Here is a 16,290-nt window from a genome sequence, read left to right on the forward strand (position 1 = left end):
TCATCTGCTTTTCTGACCAGGTCTCTCTTATCATCTAAATCAGTGGGATCCTGATGTGAGCACCAGGGATCCAGAAAGTAATTTTGGGAAGAAAGGGACAACACATTACCCAGGGTTTGGGGTAGGGAGTAGAATGATTTAGGACAGCAAGGATTTATCAAAAAAAAAAAAAATCATCAGAATTTATGGACCAGATTCAAATTGCAAAGGCTCAGGCAGCGAGAACTGAGATAGCGTTTTACCTGCTGCATTACAGGAATTTTCTAAGCCACCTCAGGTCTGTCATTGAACAGTTCAGAGGAGACGTAAAGATGCACATAAAGGAGCTTTAATGAAGAGGCTTGCTGTCTTTAAGTCAAGAGCCTGGAACGAGCTCATACGCTGACACTGAGATGCCCACAGAAGAAGGAGCAATGGTTAGACAAGCTGAGCTGAGGCGGGATTGGTTTCTGGGTCCCATGGGCCCCAACAGATCACGCCTCTGGGATGATGAGGGTCCAGACATTCGTTGCGCAAACACAATGAACTTGCTGCCTCATTTCTGGGGGTCTCAGGGTATGTCAGAAGCAAGAATCCGATGCCTACTTAGCTAAAAATCCAACACTGAACAACCTCCCCCTTGGAGCTGGGTCTCCTGGAAAGGGCTGGGTTTAAGGTCAGCTTAGCAGCTGTAGGCCTCCAGTCAATGGCAACAGACCCTGGTGGCTGGAAGGGGCTTCCCCTCACATATGGCCACGAGAGCTGGACTGGGCGGCCCTCTGGGGGCCCCAGGTAGGGTGTTGTTGCCCTGGGGATGAGGAAAGTGGGGGAGGGGAAAGCATGGAACTTGTGGGTCCACAGAAATGCCCGTTCTCATGTCTGCAATTCCACCAGCTGCCCCTCTTCCACGGGGACAAAGACACCCCCACCTGTGACCCCCAAGAGTGGCCACTAGTACAACTGGTCTAGTCAGGGGGGTCAGCAGCACGCTCCTGGGATCTGGGGAGAGCTGCCAGATCACCAGGGGGTGGTATTATGAGGCTGGCTGGCCTGCACCCAACAACAACTTCAGCCCTGCCTGCTTCCTTGTCAGTAAAACATACTCCATCTAGCCTAACCTACGGTACTTAAGAGCTTTCGGCAAGAATTCTGCAGACTCAAGGTGTTGGGTCTTGAAACACAGCAGCTCATGTAGGTCTAAGTAGCTGGCCTCAGCCCCGCTTCTCCGACTCCATCTCACCATCCCCTGGCTAACCCTGCCTCAGCCTTTTTCCGGTTTCAAGGACACACGGAGCGTTTCCACTTGAGAGCCTTGCCATGCACTAGTCCTCAGATGGCTTATCATTCAGGTGTTAGCTCAGATGTCACCGCGGCAGCGGTAGCCTGCCAGCTGGCCCCACCCACGGGAGCACGCCCCCCTCCTCACCCCGACACTTCCAGGCCAGGCCCTGCTCTGCTTTCTCATGACTGGTGGACCTTCCTTAGTTTACCAATTTGCTTATCGTCTGTCTCCCCACAGAGGGCAGGGGCCCATCGCACAGTCACTGCAGCACCCCCAGGAAGTGCCGGGCACGGCTGGTGAGCTGGCAAAGGTGCCCAGGCTGGGCCATCTGAGGCTGGGCTCCTTCACAGAGAGCCGCATACAACTCACCAACCAGAGGCCACGCCTCTCCAACTGGCCAGAGTGGTGAGGGGAGTTGTGTTAGCCCCTATGACCAAGCCTCATCGACCCTCTCTGATCTCTTTTTTTTACTCTAGGATGTGATAAGCTCCTTGAAAATGAGCCTTGCAAGTCGAATATTTAACTTTAAAATTATGTCACTATCAAGAGAAATCAGTCTCATTATGCCTTTCTTGTTTTCATTTTTATCATATTCCAAACTTGCATGGGGTGCTGGCTGGCCTTCTTGTCACAACTCATTGCTTTGGCTTTGAAACCACAAATGAGGTAGAAAGTAAAGCATGATTCCACATGTAACTCACGTCCTTGCACGTTTTAGACAATCTCCAAGGTGCCCTTTTACAAAGAGCCCATTATGATGCTGCCTTTCCAAGAACAAGAAACGTCTTTTTTGACATATAAGATACTGTCACATGGAGAGCTGGAGCCCCCTCCTGTCTTCCTAACACGAGATGGATACCTCCCTTAATTACCTGATTACTCAACATATTTTTAATGAGCATCAGAGTACCAGAGATTCTTCTAGATGCTGAGATTATAACCAAGAACGAACTCTGCTCTCATGAAGCTAATGGCGGGGGTTTGGGGGGGGAACTGGACACATGATACATAATTAACCGCATAACAGGCCAGCTGTGGGAAATCTAGAAGAGAGCAGGTAGAGGGTGGCTGGTCCAGGGTGTGGTCACACCAGGCTCCCCAGATGAGGTGCCCCGTGAGCAGAGGCTCACGACGCCAGGTGCCTCAGTATGCAATCTGGGGACACGCCCTCCCAGCAGAGGGTCTGCCCGAGGCAGGAGGGGCAGAGGGGTGAGTAGTGCTGGGGAAAGGCGGTATTTATGTGTAAGTGAATGAGAAACTTAATTCTGAATCCCTGTTGCTATGGTCTGAATGTTTGTGTCCCCCCCCCACCCCCGGCTCAATTCATACGCTGGAAGTCCTAAGCCCCATTGTGATGGCATTAGGAAGTGGGGCCTTTGGGAGGTGATTAGGTCGTGAGGACAGAGCCCTCACGAATGGGATTAGTGCCCTTAAAAAAGGGACCCCAGAGAGCTTCCATGGCCCTTCCACCATGTGAGGACCCAGCAAGAGGACGGCCACCTGTGAACCAGGAATTGCCCCACCAAACACCGAATCTGTCGGCACCTCGATCTTGGACTTCCAGCTTCCAGAACTGTGAGAAATAAATATCAGCTGTTTAGAAGCCACCCAGTCTACAGCACTGTCACAGCAGCCAGAGAGGACTACGACACCTATTGTAAAGATTTAATTTAATCACAGACTTTACCATTCTTGGGTCACGAACTACGTGCTGCTGAGAAACATCTTGCTGGCACTCTACACAGCAGTGCAAACAGCTGCTCGGAGACGTGGCCACGCATGCAGAGGGCACCGTACCTGTGTTTGCTTGATACTGTGCTTGGGAGACAGGCTTCCAGTGCTGTTCAGGCTGCTGACGCTGCCGTGGGAAGGCGTGGAGCGGAGGCTGTCTTTCGGCGGGGGGCTGGCAGGCAGGACAGGCACAGCTCCCGGGAACACCGTCTTCTTCCTCTTGGACGGTGGGATGAGGGATGGGGGCAGGGCGGAGGGCACAGGCTCCTTCTCGAGGGCTCGGTACACCAAGTGCATGGCCTGTGAGCACAAAAGAGAACGGCGTTCAGGTGGCGAGGCCCAGGGCCAGGGTGGGCAGAGGGCAGCTCTTTCAGGGGCTGCAGTGATGTGATGAAGACTGCTCTTTTTGAGGTTGCTTCCAAATGGAACACAGTAAAAATAAACCTTTCTGATGAGCTACACTGCCAATGCATAATTTTCTAAGACATATGTTTAATCACGAGAGACTGAAATGAGTACAAAAGGAATACAATCATGCCAGACTCCACACATGTCCCTTCACCACACAGCAAGGCCACTGTCTCCAGGTCTGACGACTTTCAAAGTAATGGAATGTGGAAGTCTACAGACTCACCATGATAGTACACCTTAAACCTATATAGTGCTGTCTGTCAATTACATCTCAAGAAAACTGGAAGGGGAAAAAAAGGCACACCATGAGAGCTGCATGTACCTCAAGATATTCAGGAGACACAAAACTACCCAAAAGGGCGTGTGTGCTGAGGATGGACAGGTGGCTCTCCTGCTCGAGGTAGGCAGGGGAAAATAAACTTTGTCTAAAACAAGGATTGAAAAGTCTATTTTAAAAAGTAACAAAACAAAACCAAAATGACAACCTCCCCCCCCCCACTTCAAACTAGTCTTTAAGTTGCTACCAACAGATCATTAACACAGGTAAAAATTTACAGTCACTTAAAAACTGTACTAAATGCCAAACTCAGCTAGTGATGAAAAGAAACACAAAATGACACAACTCTAAGACCCACTTATAAAAGAATATAAATCTTAGCTGAAATGATGAGAAATGATAAAAACAAAAGTAGAAATTCAGGGCTCATGAGGTTATGAGGAGAGAGGCGTGTTCCTGGGTTCACTCCAGGCCAATCACCCCTTCCTGGAGACCACCCCAAAGGCAGTTCAATGATACTAACTAACACCTGAAGTCAAATGCCATCAAAAGAAATATAAAAACAAATAATGAGGGGCTTGGGGGAGGGGGGATGGGGAGTTAGTGTTTCATGGGGACAGAGGTTTAGTTTTGCAAGGTGAAAAGAGTTCTGGGGATGGATGGTGGTGATGGTTGCACAACCATGTGAATGTGTTAATACCACTGAACCGTACACTTAAAAATGGTTATGATGGGACTTCCCCGGTGGTCCAGTGGTTAAGACTCCATGCTCCCAATGCAGGGGGCCGGGGTTCAATCCCTGGTCAGGGAATTAGATCCCACATGCCGCAACTAAAAGGATCCCACATGACACAACGAAGATCCCACACGCGGCAATGAAGATCCCACGTGCCGCAACTAAGACCAGGCACAGCCAAATAAATAAATAAATATTTTAAAAACTAAATAAAAATGGTTATGATGGTAAATTTTGTTATGCGGTAAATTTTGTTATGTGTATTTTACCACAATAAAAAAAATAATAATGGACAGCTAGTGAAAAGAACAGGATGATGGAGAAACATGGAAAATGCTCAAAGTAAAAAAGGCAAAACAGAGTCGATGTGTGGGGGAAAAAAACACAACTGAGTACTATGGGGTGTAAGGGATTATGAGTGGAATTGTAAGAGAAATTGATAATTTCCTTGGCAAATGGTTTAAATTTAACCTAGAAGTTTAAAATCTCAAAGGCTTTACACCATAGTATAGTAAGATAATAACAAGCTTTCATTCATTTGTATGTTGTAAAATCACATTTTAAAGACATTTAAAATTCCTAAAACAGAAGATGTACCTTAGGGATATGGATATAGTTCATCGTTTTCTATGACTTAGGAATTCCCAGCTTTTTTTTTTTCTGCTTGAACTTAATTACTGTTTATTACAGCATTGTCCTTATCTACAAGGGGCTACTTTATTCTACTTTGAGATTTAACGGAATGAGATGAGTGAATAAATCTCATGAACGGGAGAGAAAGATCAAAGATGTGAGTAAGGAGAGGGGAAGGGAGAAAGAAAAAGAGGGACAGAATGACATGGGCCCAGGGTGGGGAGGTGAGAGCCAGGCAAAGTCAGTGCAGCAGGCAGCTGGGAGAGGTGAATGGTGAGCTACGGGGGTGTGGAGGGAGGGCAGCTGAATGGGAAGGCAGCCCATAGGACACAAGAGCCCCAATCCTCACATAGATCTAGCACTGCTGCTAAAAGGAGAAGAGGGTGGGAGTGTCAGGGCTCTGGCATGAACAGAAGCAGACGTGGAAGTAGATGGCAGGCTGCTAGGGCACCCGGTGGGCATGTCTACACATATGCCTACTTCCCAGCTCTGTCTGCTGAGAAGGTCTGGAAGCAGTGGCATCGCAGGGGCACTGAGCACCCCAGTGCCCAGATCCTGGTTTCTAATACCATTCTCCACTATAAGGAACTGGGGGTCCCTGGAAAAATGGCTGATGACGGAGCTGAGAGAGCAAGAAAAAAGAGCAAGGAAAGAGCAAGGAAAATCCTATCGTGCCAAAAGTAAGCAAGTGCTCAAGAATGATATGATGTGACCAAATGACAAAGGAGTCAGCTGGGAGGAACTCCCACTGGGCAAAATAAATCATGCCAGTAAAGGATTATAAACCATGGAACAGAGAACAGAGGACACATCCATAAGTCCACCCTGATATGAACAAGTTCCTTACAGTAGAAGGCCAGCTAGAAGATGTGCAAGGAATGACAGAATTAGAAAATCATCATCTGGCAACTACCAGAAACCTGACTGATTCAGGTGAGACTCCTGGGAGGATGCAAGAACTAGCGGGTGAGAGTTGTAGGGGTAACAGGGTATTCAGTCTCCACGTGTCTCTCATGAAAGATTGAGCACAAAGGAAAAGAGAGAATCCTGAAGCCTCCACCCCAAACTTGATCAAGGTCGGGTCAAGGTTGACATCAAGGTAGTAAGACATGGAATAAGACATCACATGTCCTATCGATGTCATGTGCCCTGGGGAGAACAAGCATCACCTCGGTGGGGACCTGCCACACAAAAGTGCATGGCCTGGATCATCATCAGGAAACAGCAGACAACCCCACACCGAAGGACACACTACACAGCACTGGCCTTAAAAATGCCCACATGGCCATGAGACACAAAGACAGACGCAGGAGCTGATCTAGATTATAAGAACACGAGGCTGGGGCTTCCCTGGTGGCGCAGTGGTTGAGAGTCCGCCTGCCGATGCAGGGGACACAGGTTCGTGCCCCGGTCTGGGAAGATCCCACATGCCGCGGAGCGGCTGGGCCCGTGAGCCATGGCCGCTGAGCCTGTGCTCCGCAATGGGAGAGGCCACAACAGTGAGAGGCCCATGTACCGCAAAAAAAAAAAAAAAAAAAAAAAAAAGAACACGAGGCTGTAGTCTCTTTCACTATAAAGGACATTTTGGGAACAACTGGCAAAATGTGAATAATATCCTTAGATTAGATAATAGATTAATACAATAATAGATATACTAATATATAACATATATGATATAACCTATCATAATAGATACCGTAATAAATTAGACAATGTCAATTTCCTGATTTTGAACTGGACAGCAGTTATGCAAGAGAATTCTCTGGTTTGGGGATACAGACACTGAAGTATTTCAGGATGAAAAGGCCCATGTCTGAAACTTACTTCAAAATGGTTCAAAGGGAAAATTAATTGTGTATACATATCCATGTATACATTCATACGCAAATGAGAGAGAAGGAGAGAAGGAAGGGGAGAGGAGAGGGAGAGAGGGAGAAGGATAAAACAGTGTAGTAAAACAGCAACACTGGGGAATCTGAGTGAAGATTCGAAAGAATTCTCTGTCAAATTACACCCAAATTATGTCAAAATAAACATTTAAAAAAATTAAACAAGAAACCCCCACATGAGCTGCACATTTGCTTCCTCAGCAGAGTGGGAAAAGAGAGTCACAGCAGGGGCCTACCACGGCAAACTCATCTCTGTCCAGGTGCCCGTCCTTGTCGATGTCACTGAGGTCCCAGACCTGCAAGGGAAGAGAGCAGCAAGGCTTAGCGGGGGGCGGTACCAAGGGACTGCTGGGAGGAAGGGCCTGTGTGGCAGCACGCATGCCCACCAGAACTCAGATTCTGACTGCACACCAGGGTTAAGACAAGGCAATCAAAATGCATTTAAGAACCAGTCTGTAGGTTCTCTGAAAAACCATCATCCAATGGAATACTGTCAATTCCAAGATCCTTTCCACCATATTAACATTCATTTTCTCTAACAAATGATCATGATTGTAATCACGTCCACCCTGATTTTTAGATTCTTTGGTTTTGGTGCAGGTGTTGCTCTGAACACAAGCCCGCCTTCCCGCCCCCACTGACTGACACACACACACACAGACACACACACATCTAGCCCCTGCCCCCATTCACGGCAGGGCCACGGGAATGCATTTGAGTAGGCCTGTGGGATCTTGTCTCCTCTCCCCTATCAGTGGATGGTGAGAAAGATCCCACAAAATATGCCAGGCCGACCTAGCATCCTGAAAGACAAGGCAGGCATGGATCAAAGGCTGTGTGCTGGGTTTTCTAAAGTACAACCAAGGCACTAGCTTCCTGACCCAAGTCAGCCCGCCAGGACCAGAAGCCTGTCTGACTTGGACAGTGCTGCACATGGCACCAGTGCCCAGAGCCAGGCAGAAGCCCAGGGTCCATCTGTGATGCTACATATGCTGGTACCCGCGCCCCCAATCAATCACTAGGATCTTCAGCCCAGGGATGTTTCTCACATGTGGACCCTCCTCTTCACCCCCTGCTGCTGTGTCCTTGGCTTGGGCCTCTCCAACACTCCACAGAGGCCAGAGCTTCCAGCTGGCCTCCCTGCCTCTAGTCCTGTACCCAGGGTAACCACAGGACCTGCTCTAGAATGCACTCTCACCCCACCTCACCCTGCTGACGGCATCCAGTCCCTGTGCACATGGAGACCACTGTGCCCTTAGCTGGTCCCTCAACCCCAGCCCAGTCTCCTGGGACTCCACCTTGATCTCTAGGGACTTCAAATTGTTCGCAGTCCCCTCAAGCATATGGATGCCCTTTTAAAGGTGTCTGGCACTCGGCTGAGTGTTTTACGTCTTTGGTCTCAATTTAAGAAGCAGAATCTCAGAAAAGTAATGTTCCCCAAAATACGGCACATACAGGCCTTCCTGACTCCACAGTCCTCCCCTGCCACAGCACCACTGATATTCGGGGCCAGATCATCTCTGTGGTGGGACATCCTGTGCATTATAGGATACTGAGAAGCAACCATGACCTCAACCTACCTGATATCAGTAACACCCAACCCAGGTGGGACAACCAAAAATGTCTCCAGGTACTGCTCTACATCCCCCGGGGGTAGAACCGCCTGGTGAGAATATCAGCCGTACTCAGCGTGCCAGGCTGCCTCTGCTCATGCTGTCTTGTGCCTGGCCTTCTCAACCCGTCATCTGCAACCTGTTCCTTCCCTCTAAAGGCTACAACCCAGGGGCACCTACTCTAGGCAGCCTTCCCTGCCTGCCCTGTACCCCTCTGCTCTGGCGGGTCAGGAACCTCCCCCTCTACCACTGTCCCCAGCAAGCAGAACCGTGATTATCAGGGAGGCAATGGTTGGGCGGGCGGGGGTAAGCACCAGGGAAGAGTGCAGGCTCTGGGGACCACCAGGACCTCATTCCCTTCTCCATGCAACCCTGAGCGACTAACCAGCCACTCTGAAGGACCCCCATTTCCTCACATGGAAAATGGAAGTGACACCATTCATAACAAAGTAGTTGCAAGTACCTGGTGACTTCATTCCTGCAAAGCGCTAGAATAGGATCTAGCACATACTAAGCCCTCAATAAATACCAAGATCTTAACTATTACTTACTTATTTGATCTCCTGGACTGTATTTAATTTCATCCCCATTTTCCCAGTGCTCAGTACAAAGCTGGCCCAGAGCAGACTCCGAAAAATGCTTCTGAATGACTAAATGGATGCATAATGCGTGGGTACAGGGATGCACAGGTGAATGAGTGTGTGCACAGATGCAAGGATGGATGCCTGAGTGCACTGATACATACCACAGATGGATGGGTGCATGGACACGGATGCATGCATGGGTGTGAATGCACGCATGCATGGATGGGTGCGTGAATGTGGATGCATGCATGGATGGATGGGTGCATGGACATGGATGCATGCATACGGACGCATGCATGCATGAACGGGTGCACGTGTGGGTTGATGCTTGGAGGGAGGGAGAGACCGAGAGAGGAGTAGATGAGAAGTGACCCCTGTGGACAAGACCTGGAGCCAAGGTGGAAGATCTGCAGAACTCACCCTTCCTAGCCGTAGCTCCCTTTCTAATAAAGCACACTCCACCTCTGTTGATCTCTTTGTCTTGTTCAGGATTTGGCTCTACAACATTATTACACCCAACTTTCAGGTATTTTGAAGAACTGTCACACTGTGCAGGAACAGATCACCCCATTCTGCCTCATAAAGACCACTGGTGATCAGCGTGGGTCCCCATCATAGGCCTCCGTCTACACCACACCACAGCCAAAAAGAAGACAAAGGGATCTGTGAGATCCCCTTTCTTAGTGGCCTCATTTCAAAACAAAGTCCTATCTGGATCCTATCAAATGGGCCAGTAACTGCAAAAGTGATATTCAAACAGGAAAATTATTAGGTGAATCCAAGTGGGTAGGAATTTGCACCCTTCCCCATGGTTCTACCAAATGTCATGAGCCAGACCCACAGGCGTGGCCTGGGGCAGCAGGGACCATGCTCCACCCTCCTGCTCTACGTCTGCACCTGCCACGCCAGCAATTCCATCCAGAGAGATGACAACATCCATCCCCTCTCGACCCAGCGCGGGAAACTCAGCACAGAGATAGCCATGCAGAACTGGGCTTTGTGCACAGAGCAAACATGAGGGGCCATAACGCAAACATTAGAAGGAAAACAGTCTGGTTTAGAAACCTGTATCTAAAAAACTTGTATTTAATAGGAACAAAACTGAGGCTTTTTTTTTTAATAAAAATGGGGGGAATGCATAAAATTTTATCTAAACTTGCAGCAGAATTGAAAGTACCTTTACCTTAGGTTCCTAGGCAGGAAAAAACAAAAATTAAAAATAGAAAAGAAATACAGACATATATGCCCATACTCTTCCCCTAGAAGCACAATGCAGAGGGGGAAATCACAGTCTGGGTTTGAGTCCCAGCTCTGCCTGCCCCGAGCCCTGGGTAGTGAGTGCACTTCTCAGGCTGCTCCCCATGTGTGCTGGGGAGCCTCTGTGAGCTGCACCCTGTGAGGCCCCAAGCCAGCCCAACTGCAGCAATTGCTCCACCCATGTTGGCTCTTATGAAACCCAACACTGCATGGCTGTGCAGCAAGGCCTCGAAGTGTCTGTGGGGGGTGAGCATGGGGCTGACTGGACTCAGCAGCAGTGCCCGGTGTGAGAGAACCACTTACCCTACCCAGGACATCAAGAGGCAGCTTTGAGTTCATGAGGACTGGCTTGACTTTGTCTCCAGAAAGCAGACCACTGATGGGTAAGAGGCTTTCAAAAATTCCATCAAATTTTGCCTTTTCTTCTACCTAGTTGGAAAGAAACAGCCTGAGTGAAAAAGTGTGAGAGTCCAAAATGAGCCCTGGCCTGAAGCTGATTGAAAATGGGCAAGGACACAGCACTGGGCTCACCTAAGAGTACAGGACTGTCCTACTGCACTTCCAGAGTGAACTCTAGCCAGAAGGATACAGCCCTCTGGTGACTATGGATCTGGTGGCCAAGATCAACAGGGGAGAGAGGAGCTGGGCTTCACTCTCTGCCACAGGGGATGCCTGGGAGACCAAGGTCATTCCTACCTACCTCCTAGCTCACTAGGATGAGAAAGATGAAAGAACGAAGAACGAAATCTGGATATCAATCCATAGAACTTAAACAACTAAAGAACCAAATATAAAAATAAACCAAAGATGTAAGCAACTAATTATCAAAACCAACTTTAAGCATAAGAAGTCCTCTGTGTCTGACAATAAAAAATAAATAAATAATAAAGCTCCTCAGGAACAGAGTGAAGGGCTGGGCAGGGTTTGCAATGCAGAATAGCAGCCTCTACCATTCTGAAATGCAAAATGCGGGCAGCATGTAAAGGGAGCTGTCAGTGAGGAGGAGGGTCTGGGCAGGGGCCTCCAGTCTGCCCTCCTATGGAAATAAAGCCTGTGGCAAGGGGAAGTGAGGATATGGCAAACCTCTCACCACTCTGACCACAAGCTGGAGCCACTGGGAGCCCTAGGAAAATACTCTCGACAAGTGTCCATCAATGGAACAATGGATAAACAAAATGGTCCATCCATACAATGGAACATTATTCAGCCATTAAAAGGAATAAAACACTGATGCACACTACAATATGGATGATCCACAAAAACATTACGCAGAATGAAATAAGTCAGTTACAAAAAGATAAATGTTCTATGACTCCACTTACATGAGGTCCCTAAAGTACTCAGATTAATAGACAGAAAGTAGCATGGTGGGTGCCATGGGTTGGGGGAGGGGGAATGGAAAGTTAGTGTTTAATGGGGACAGAGTTTTATTCTGTCAGTGTTTTATTCTGACAGTGGTGATGGTTACACAACAACGTGAATGTGTCTAACACTACTGAACTATACACTTAAAAATGGTTAAGATGGACCTCTAGGACAACTTCAAGCATACTAACATTCACATCATAAGGGTCCCAGAAGGAGAAGAGAGAGAGAAGGGGACAGTGAGCTTATTTCAAGAAATAGCTGAAAATTTCCAGAACCTGGGGAAGAAAACAGATATCCAGGTCCAGGAAGCACAGAAAGTTCCAAATAAGATGAATCCAAAGAGGTCCACACCAAGGCATCATGATTAAAATGGCAAAAATTAAAGATAAAGAGAGAATCTTAAAAGCAACAACATAAAAGCAAGTAGTTACATACAAGCAAAGTCCCATAAAACTCTGCTGACTTTTCAGCAGAAATTTTACAGGCCAGAAGGAACCAGCACAATATATTCAAAGTGCTGAAAGAAAACACTTACAACCGAGAATACTCTCTACCGAGCAAGATTATCATTCAGATTTGAAGGATAAATAAAGAGTTTTACAGACAAGCAAAAGTAAGAGTTCAGCACCACTAAACAAGCCTTATGAGAAATGCTAGAGATTTCTCTAAGTGGAAAAGAAAAGGCCACAATTAGAAACAAGAAAATTATGAAAGGAAAAAAATCTCATTGGTAAAGGCAAACATACAGTAAAGGTAGGGATCAACCACTTATAAAACTAGTAGGAAGGTTAAAAGACCAGCAGTAAAATCATCTATTTCTATAATAAGTAGTTAAGAAAAACACAAAATAAGAAGACGCAAAATACGATGTCAAAAACAAAATGTGGTGAGGGGAAGTAAAAATGTACGATTGTTAGAATGCGTTCTAAATCTAAGAGAGCATCAACTTAAAATACTCATCTATGCATACGTTGTTATACATGAACCTCACAGTAACCACAAACCAAAAACCTATAATGGATCTACATAGACACAAAAGAGAAAAGCATCCAAACATAACACTAAAGAAAGTCACCATATCACAAGGGAAAAGAGCAGAAGAAAAAAGGAACTCAGACTTCCCTGGTGGCGCAGTGGTTAAGAATCCGACTACCAATGCAGGGGACATGGGTTTGAGCCCTGGTCCGGGAAAGATCCCACCCCACGGAGCAACTAAGCCCGTGCGCCACAACTACTGAGTCTGCGCTCTAGAGCCCGTGAGCCACAACTACTGGCCCGTGTGCCACAACCACTGAAGCCCACGTGCCTAAAGCCTGTGCTCCATAACAAGAGAAGCCACCACAATGAGAAGCCCGCGCACCACAACGAAGAGTAGCCCCCGCTCGCCGCAACTAGAGAAAGCCCACGTGCAGCAAGGAAGACCCAACGCAGCCAAAAATGAATAAATAAATTTAATTAAAAAAAAATGGGAATAACACCACCAAGAATTAGAAAAGCATGCATTTAAAAAAAAGAAAAAAAGGAACAACAATAATAAAACTACCAAAACAAACTGAAAATAATGAACAAAATGGCAATAAGTACATACCTATCAATGACTACTTTAAATGTAAATGGACTAAATGCTCCAATCAAAAAACATGGAGTGGCTGGATGGATAAAAAACAAGACCCATCTATATGCTGCCTTTAAGAGACTTCAGATCTAAAGACACACACAGACTGAAAATGAGGGGTTGGAAAATGATATTCCACACAAATGGAAATGAAAAGAAAGCTGGGGTAGCAATATTTACATCAGACAAAAGAACTGTAAAACAAAGACTGTAACAAAAGACAAAGAAGGGCATTACATAATGATAAAGGGGTCAATCCAACAAGAAGATACAACAATTGTAAACACAGATATGCATCCAACATAGAAGCACCAAAATACCTAAAGCAAATATTAACATAAAGGGAAAAATTGACAGTAATACAATAATAATTGGGAATTTTAATACCCCACTTACATCAATAGATCATCTAAACAGAAAATCAGTAAGGAAAGAATGGCCTTAAGTGATACATTAGATCAGATGAAATTAATAGATATATATAGAACATTCCATCCCCAAACAACAAAATACACATTCAAGTGCACATCGGACATTCTCCAGGACAGATCACACACTACAGCACAAAGCAAGTCTCAATAAATTTAAGACTGGAATCATATCAGTCTTTCTGACCACAACAGTATGAGACTAGAAATCAACTACAGGAAAAAAACTGCAAAAAACACAAACACATGCATTCTAAACAATATGTTACTAAACAACCAATGGGTCACTGAAGACATCGAAGAGAAAATCAAAAAATACCTGGAGACAAATGAAAATGGAAACAAAGTGATCCAAATTCTGTGGTATACTATTGTAAATCAACTATATTCCAGTAAAATTTAAATATTTTTTAAAAAATCTATGGTATACAGCAAAAGCAGTTCTAAGAGGGAGTTTATAGTGCTACAAGCCTACCTAAGGAAACAAGAAAAATCTCAAACAATCTAACCTTACACCAAAAGATACTAGAAAAAGAAAAACAAACAAAACCCAAAGTTAGTAGAAGGAAGGAAATAATAAAGATCAAAGCAGTAATAAATGAAAAAGAGACCAAAAAGACAATATAAAAGATCAATGAAAGTAAGAGCTGGTTCTTTGAAAAGATAAACAAAATTGATAAGCCTTTAGTCAGACTCATCAAGGAAAAAAAAAAGGGGGCCTAAATAAATAAAATCAGAAATAAAACAGGAGAAATTATAATTGACATCACAGAAGTACAAAGGATAATAGGGGATTACTATGAACAATTATATGCCAACAAATTGGAAAACTTAGCAGACATGGATAAATTGCTAGAAATGTATACTCTCCCAAGACTGAATTAGGAAGAAATAGAAAATGTGAACAGGCCGATAACCAGTAATGAAACTGAATTAGTAATTTTAAAAACTCCCAACAAAGTCCAGGAACCAGACAAATTCTACGAAACATTTAAAGAAGAGTTAACACCTATCCTTCTCAAACTACCGCAAAAAATTTAAGAGGCAGGAAAGCTTCCAAACTCATTCTACAAGGCCAGCATCACCCTGATACCAAAACCAGACAAAGAAAATGACAGGCCAATATCACTGATGAATATAGATGCAAAAATCCTCAATAAAATATTAGCAAACCAAATTCAACAATACATTAAAAGGATCATACACCATGATCAAGTGGAATTTATTCCAGGGATGCAAGGATGGGTTCAATATCAATAGCATAACATTAACAAATTGAAGAATAAAGATCATATGATCATCTCAATAGATGCAGTAAAAGCTTTTGACAAAATTCAGCATCCATTTGAGATAAAAACTCTCCAGAAAGTGGGTAGAGAAGGAACATAATTCAACATAATAATGGCCATATATGATAAGCCCACAGCAAACATTATACTCAATGGTGAAAGGCTGAAAGCATTTCCTCTAAGATCAGGAACAAGACAAGGATGCCCCCACTCTTGCTACTTTTCTTCAATATAGTATTGGAAGTCCTGGATGCAGCAATCAGACAAGAAATAAAAGGAATCCAAATTGGAAAGGAAGAAGTAAAACTGTCCCTGTTTGCAGATGACATGATACTATACATAGAAAATCCTCAAGACACCACCAAAAAAATACTAGAGCTCATCAATGAATTTGTTGCAGGATGCAACATATACAGAATTCTGTTGCATTTCTGTACACTAACAACGAACTATCAGAAAGAGAAATTAAAGAAACAATCCCATTTACAGTTGCATCAAAAACTATAAAATATCTAAGAATAAATCTAACTAAGGAGGTAAAAGATCTATACTCAGAAAACTGCAAGACACTGATGAAAGAAACTGAAGACAACACAAACTGATGGAAAGATATATCGTGCTCATGGATTGGAAGAATTAATATTATTAAAATGACCATACTACCCAAGGCAATCTACAGATTCAACGCAATCCCTATCAAAATACCAATGACATTTTTCAAAGAATGAGAACAAATAATTTTAAAATTTGTATTAAATACAAAGAACTCCAAATAGACAAAACAATCTTGAGAAAGAACAGAGCTGGAGATATCAAGCTCCCTAACTGATGTTACAGAACTACCGTAATCAAAACAGTACAGTACTGGCACAAAAAACAGACACAAAGATCAATGGAACAGAACAGAGAGCCCAGAAATAAACCTATGCACTTATGGTCAGTTAATCTAAGACAAAGGAGACAAAAATAGACAATGGAGAAACAACAATGTCTTCAATAAGTGGTACTGGGAAAACTGGACAGCTACATGTGAAAGAATGAAATTAGAACATTTTCTTACACCACATAAAAAAATAAGCTCAAAATGGATTAAAGACCTAAATGTAAGACCAGAAACCAGAAAACTCCTAGAAGAAAACATAGGCAGAACACTCTTTGACATAAATCATAGCAATATTTTTTTTGGATCTGTCTCCTA

General features: G+C 44.8%; 1 protein-coding gene across 11 annotated transcripts in view; it reads right to left on the reverse strand.

The window, feature by feature from the left end:
* EPS15L1 (epidermal growth factor receptor pathway substrate 15 like 1) overlaps window positions 1–16,290 on the reverse strand; it is a 101,141-nt gene that overhangs the window by 56,549 nt on the left and 28,302 nt on the right. For all 11 annotated transcript variants that reach the window (XM_079919001.1, XM_079919002.1, XM_079918997.1 and 8 more), the window contains 3 exons: window positions 10,696–10,821; window positions 7,175–7,234; window positions 3,059–3,292 (listed from right to left, as the gene is read on the reverse strand). In XM_079919001.1, coding sequence (XP_079775127.1) covers window positions 3,059–3,292; window positions 7,175–7,234; window positions 10,696–10,821 — 420 coding nt within the window. The remainder of the gene's footprint in view (window positions 1–3,058; window positions 3,293–7,174; window positions 7,235–10,695; window positions 10,822–16,290) is intronic.

The sequence above is a fragment of the Stenella coeruleoalba genome (genome assembly GCF_951394435.1).
Source record: "Stenella coeruleoalba genome assembly, chromosome: 3".
Classification (NCBI taxonomy): Eukaryota; Metazoa; Chordata; class Mammalia; order Artiodactyla; family Delphinidae; genus Stenella; species Stenella coeruleoalba.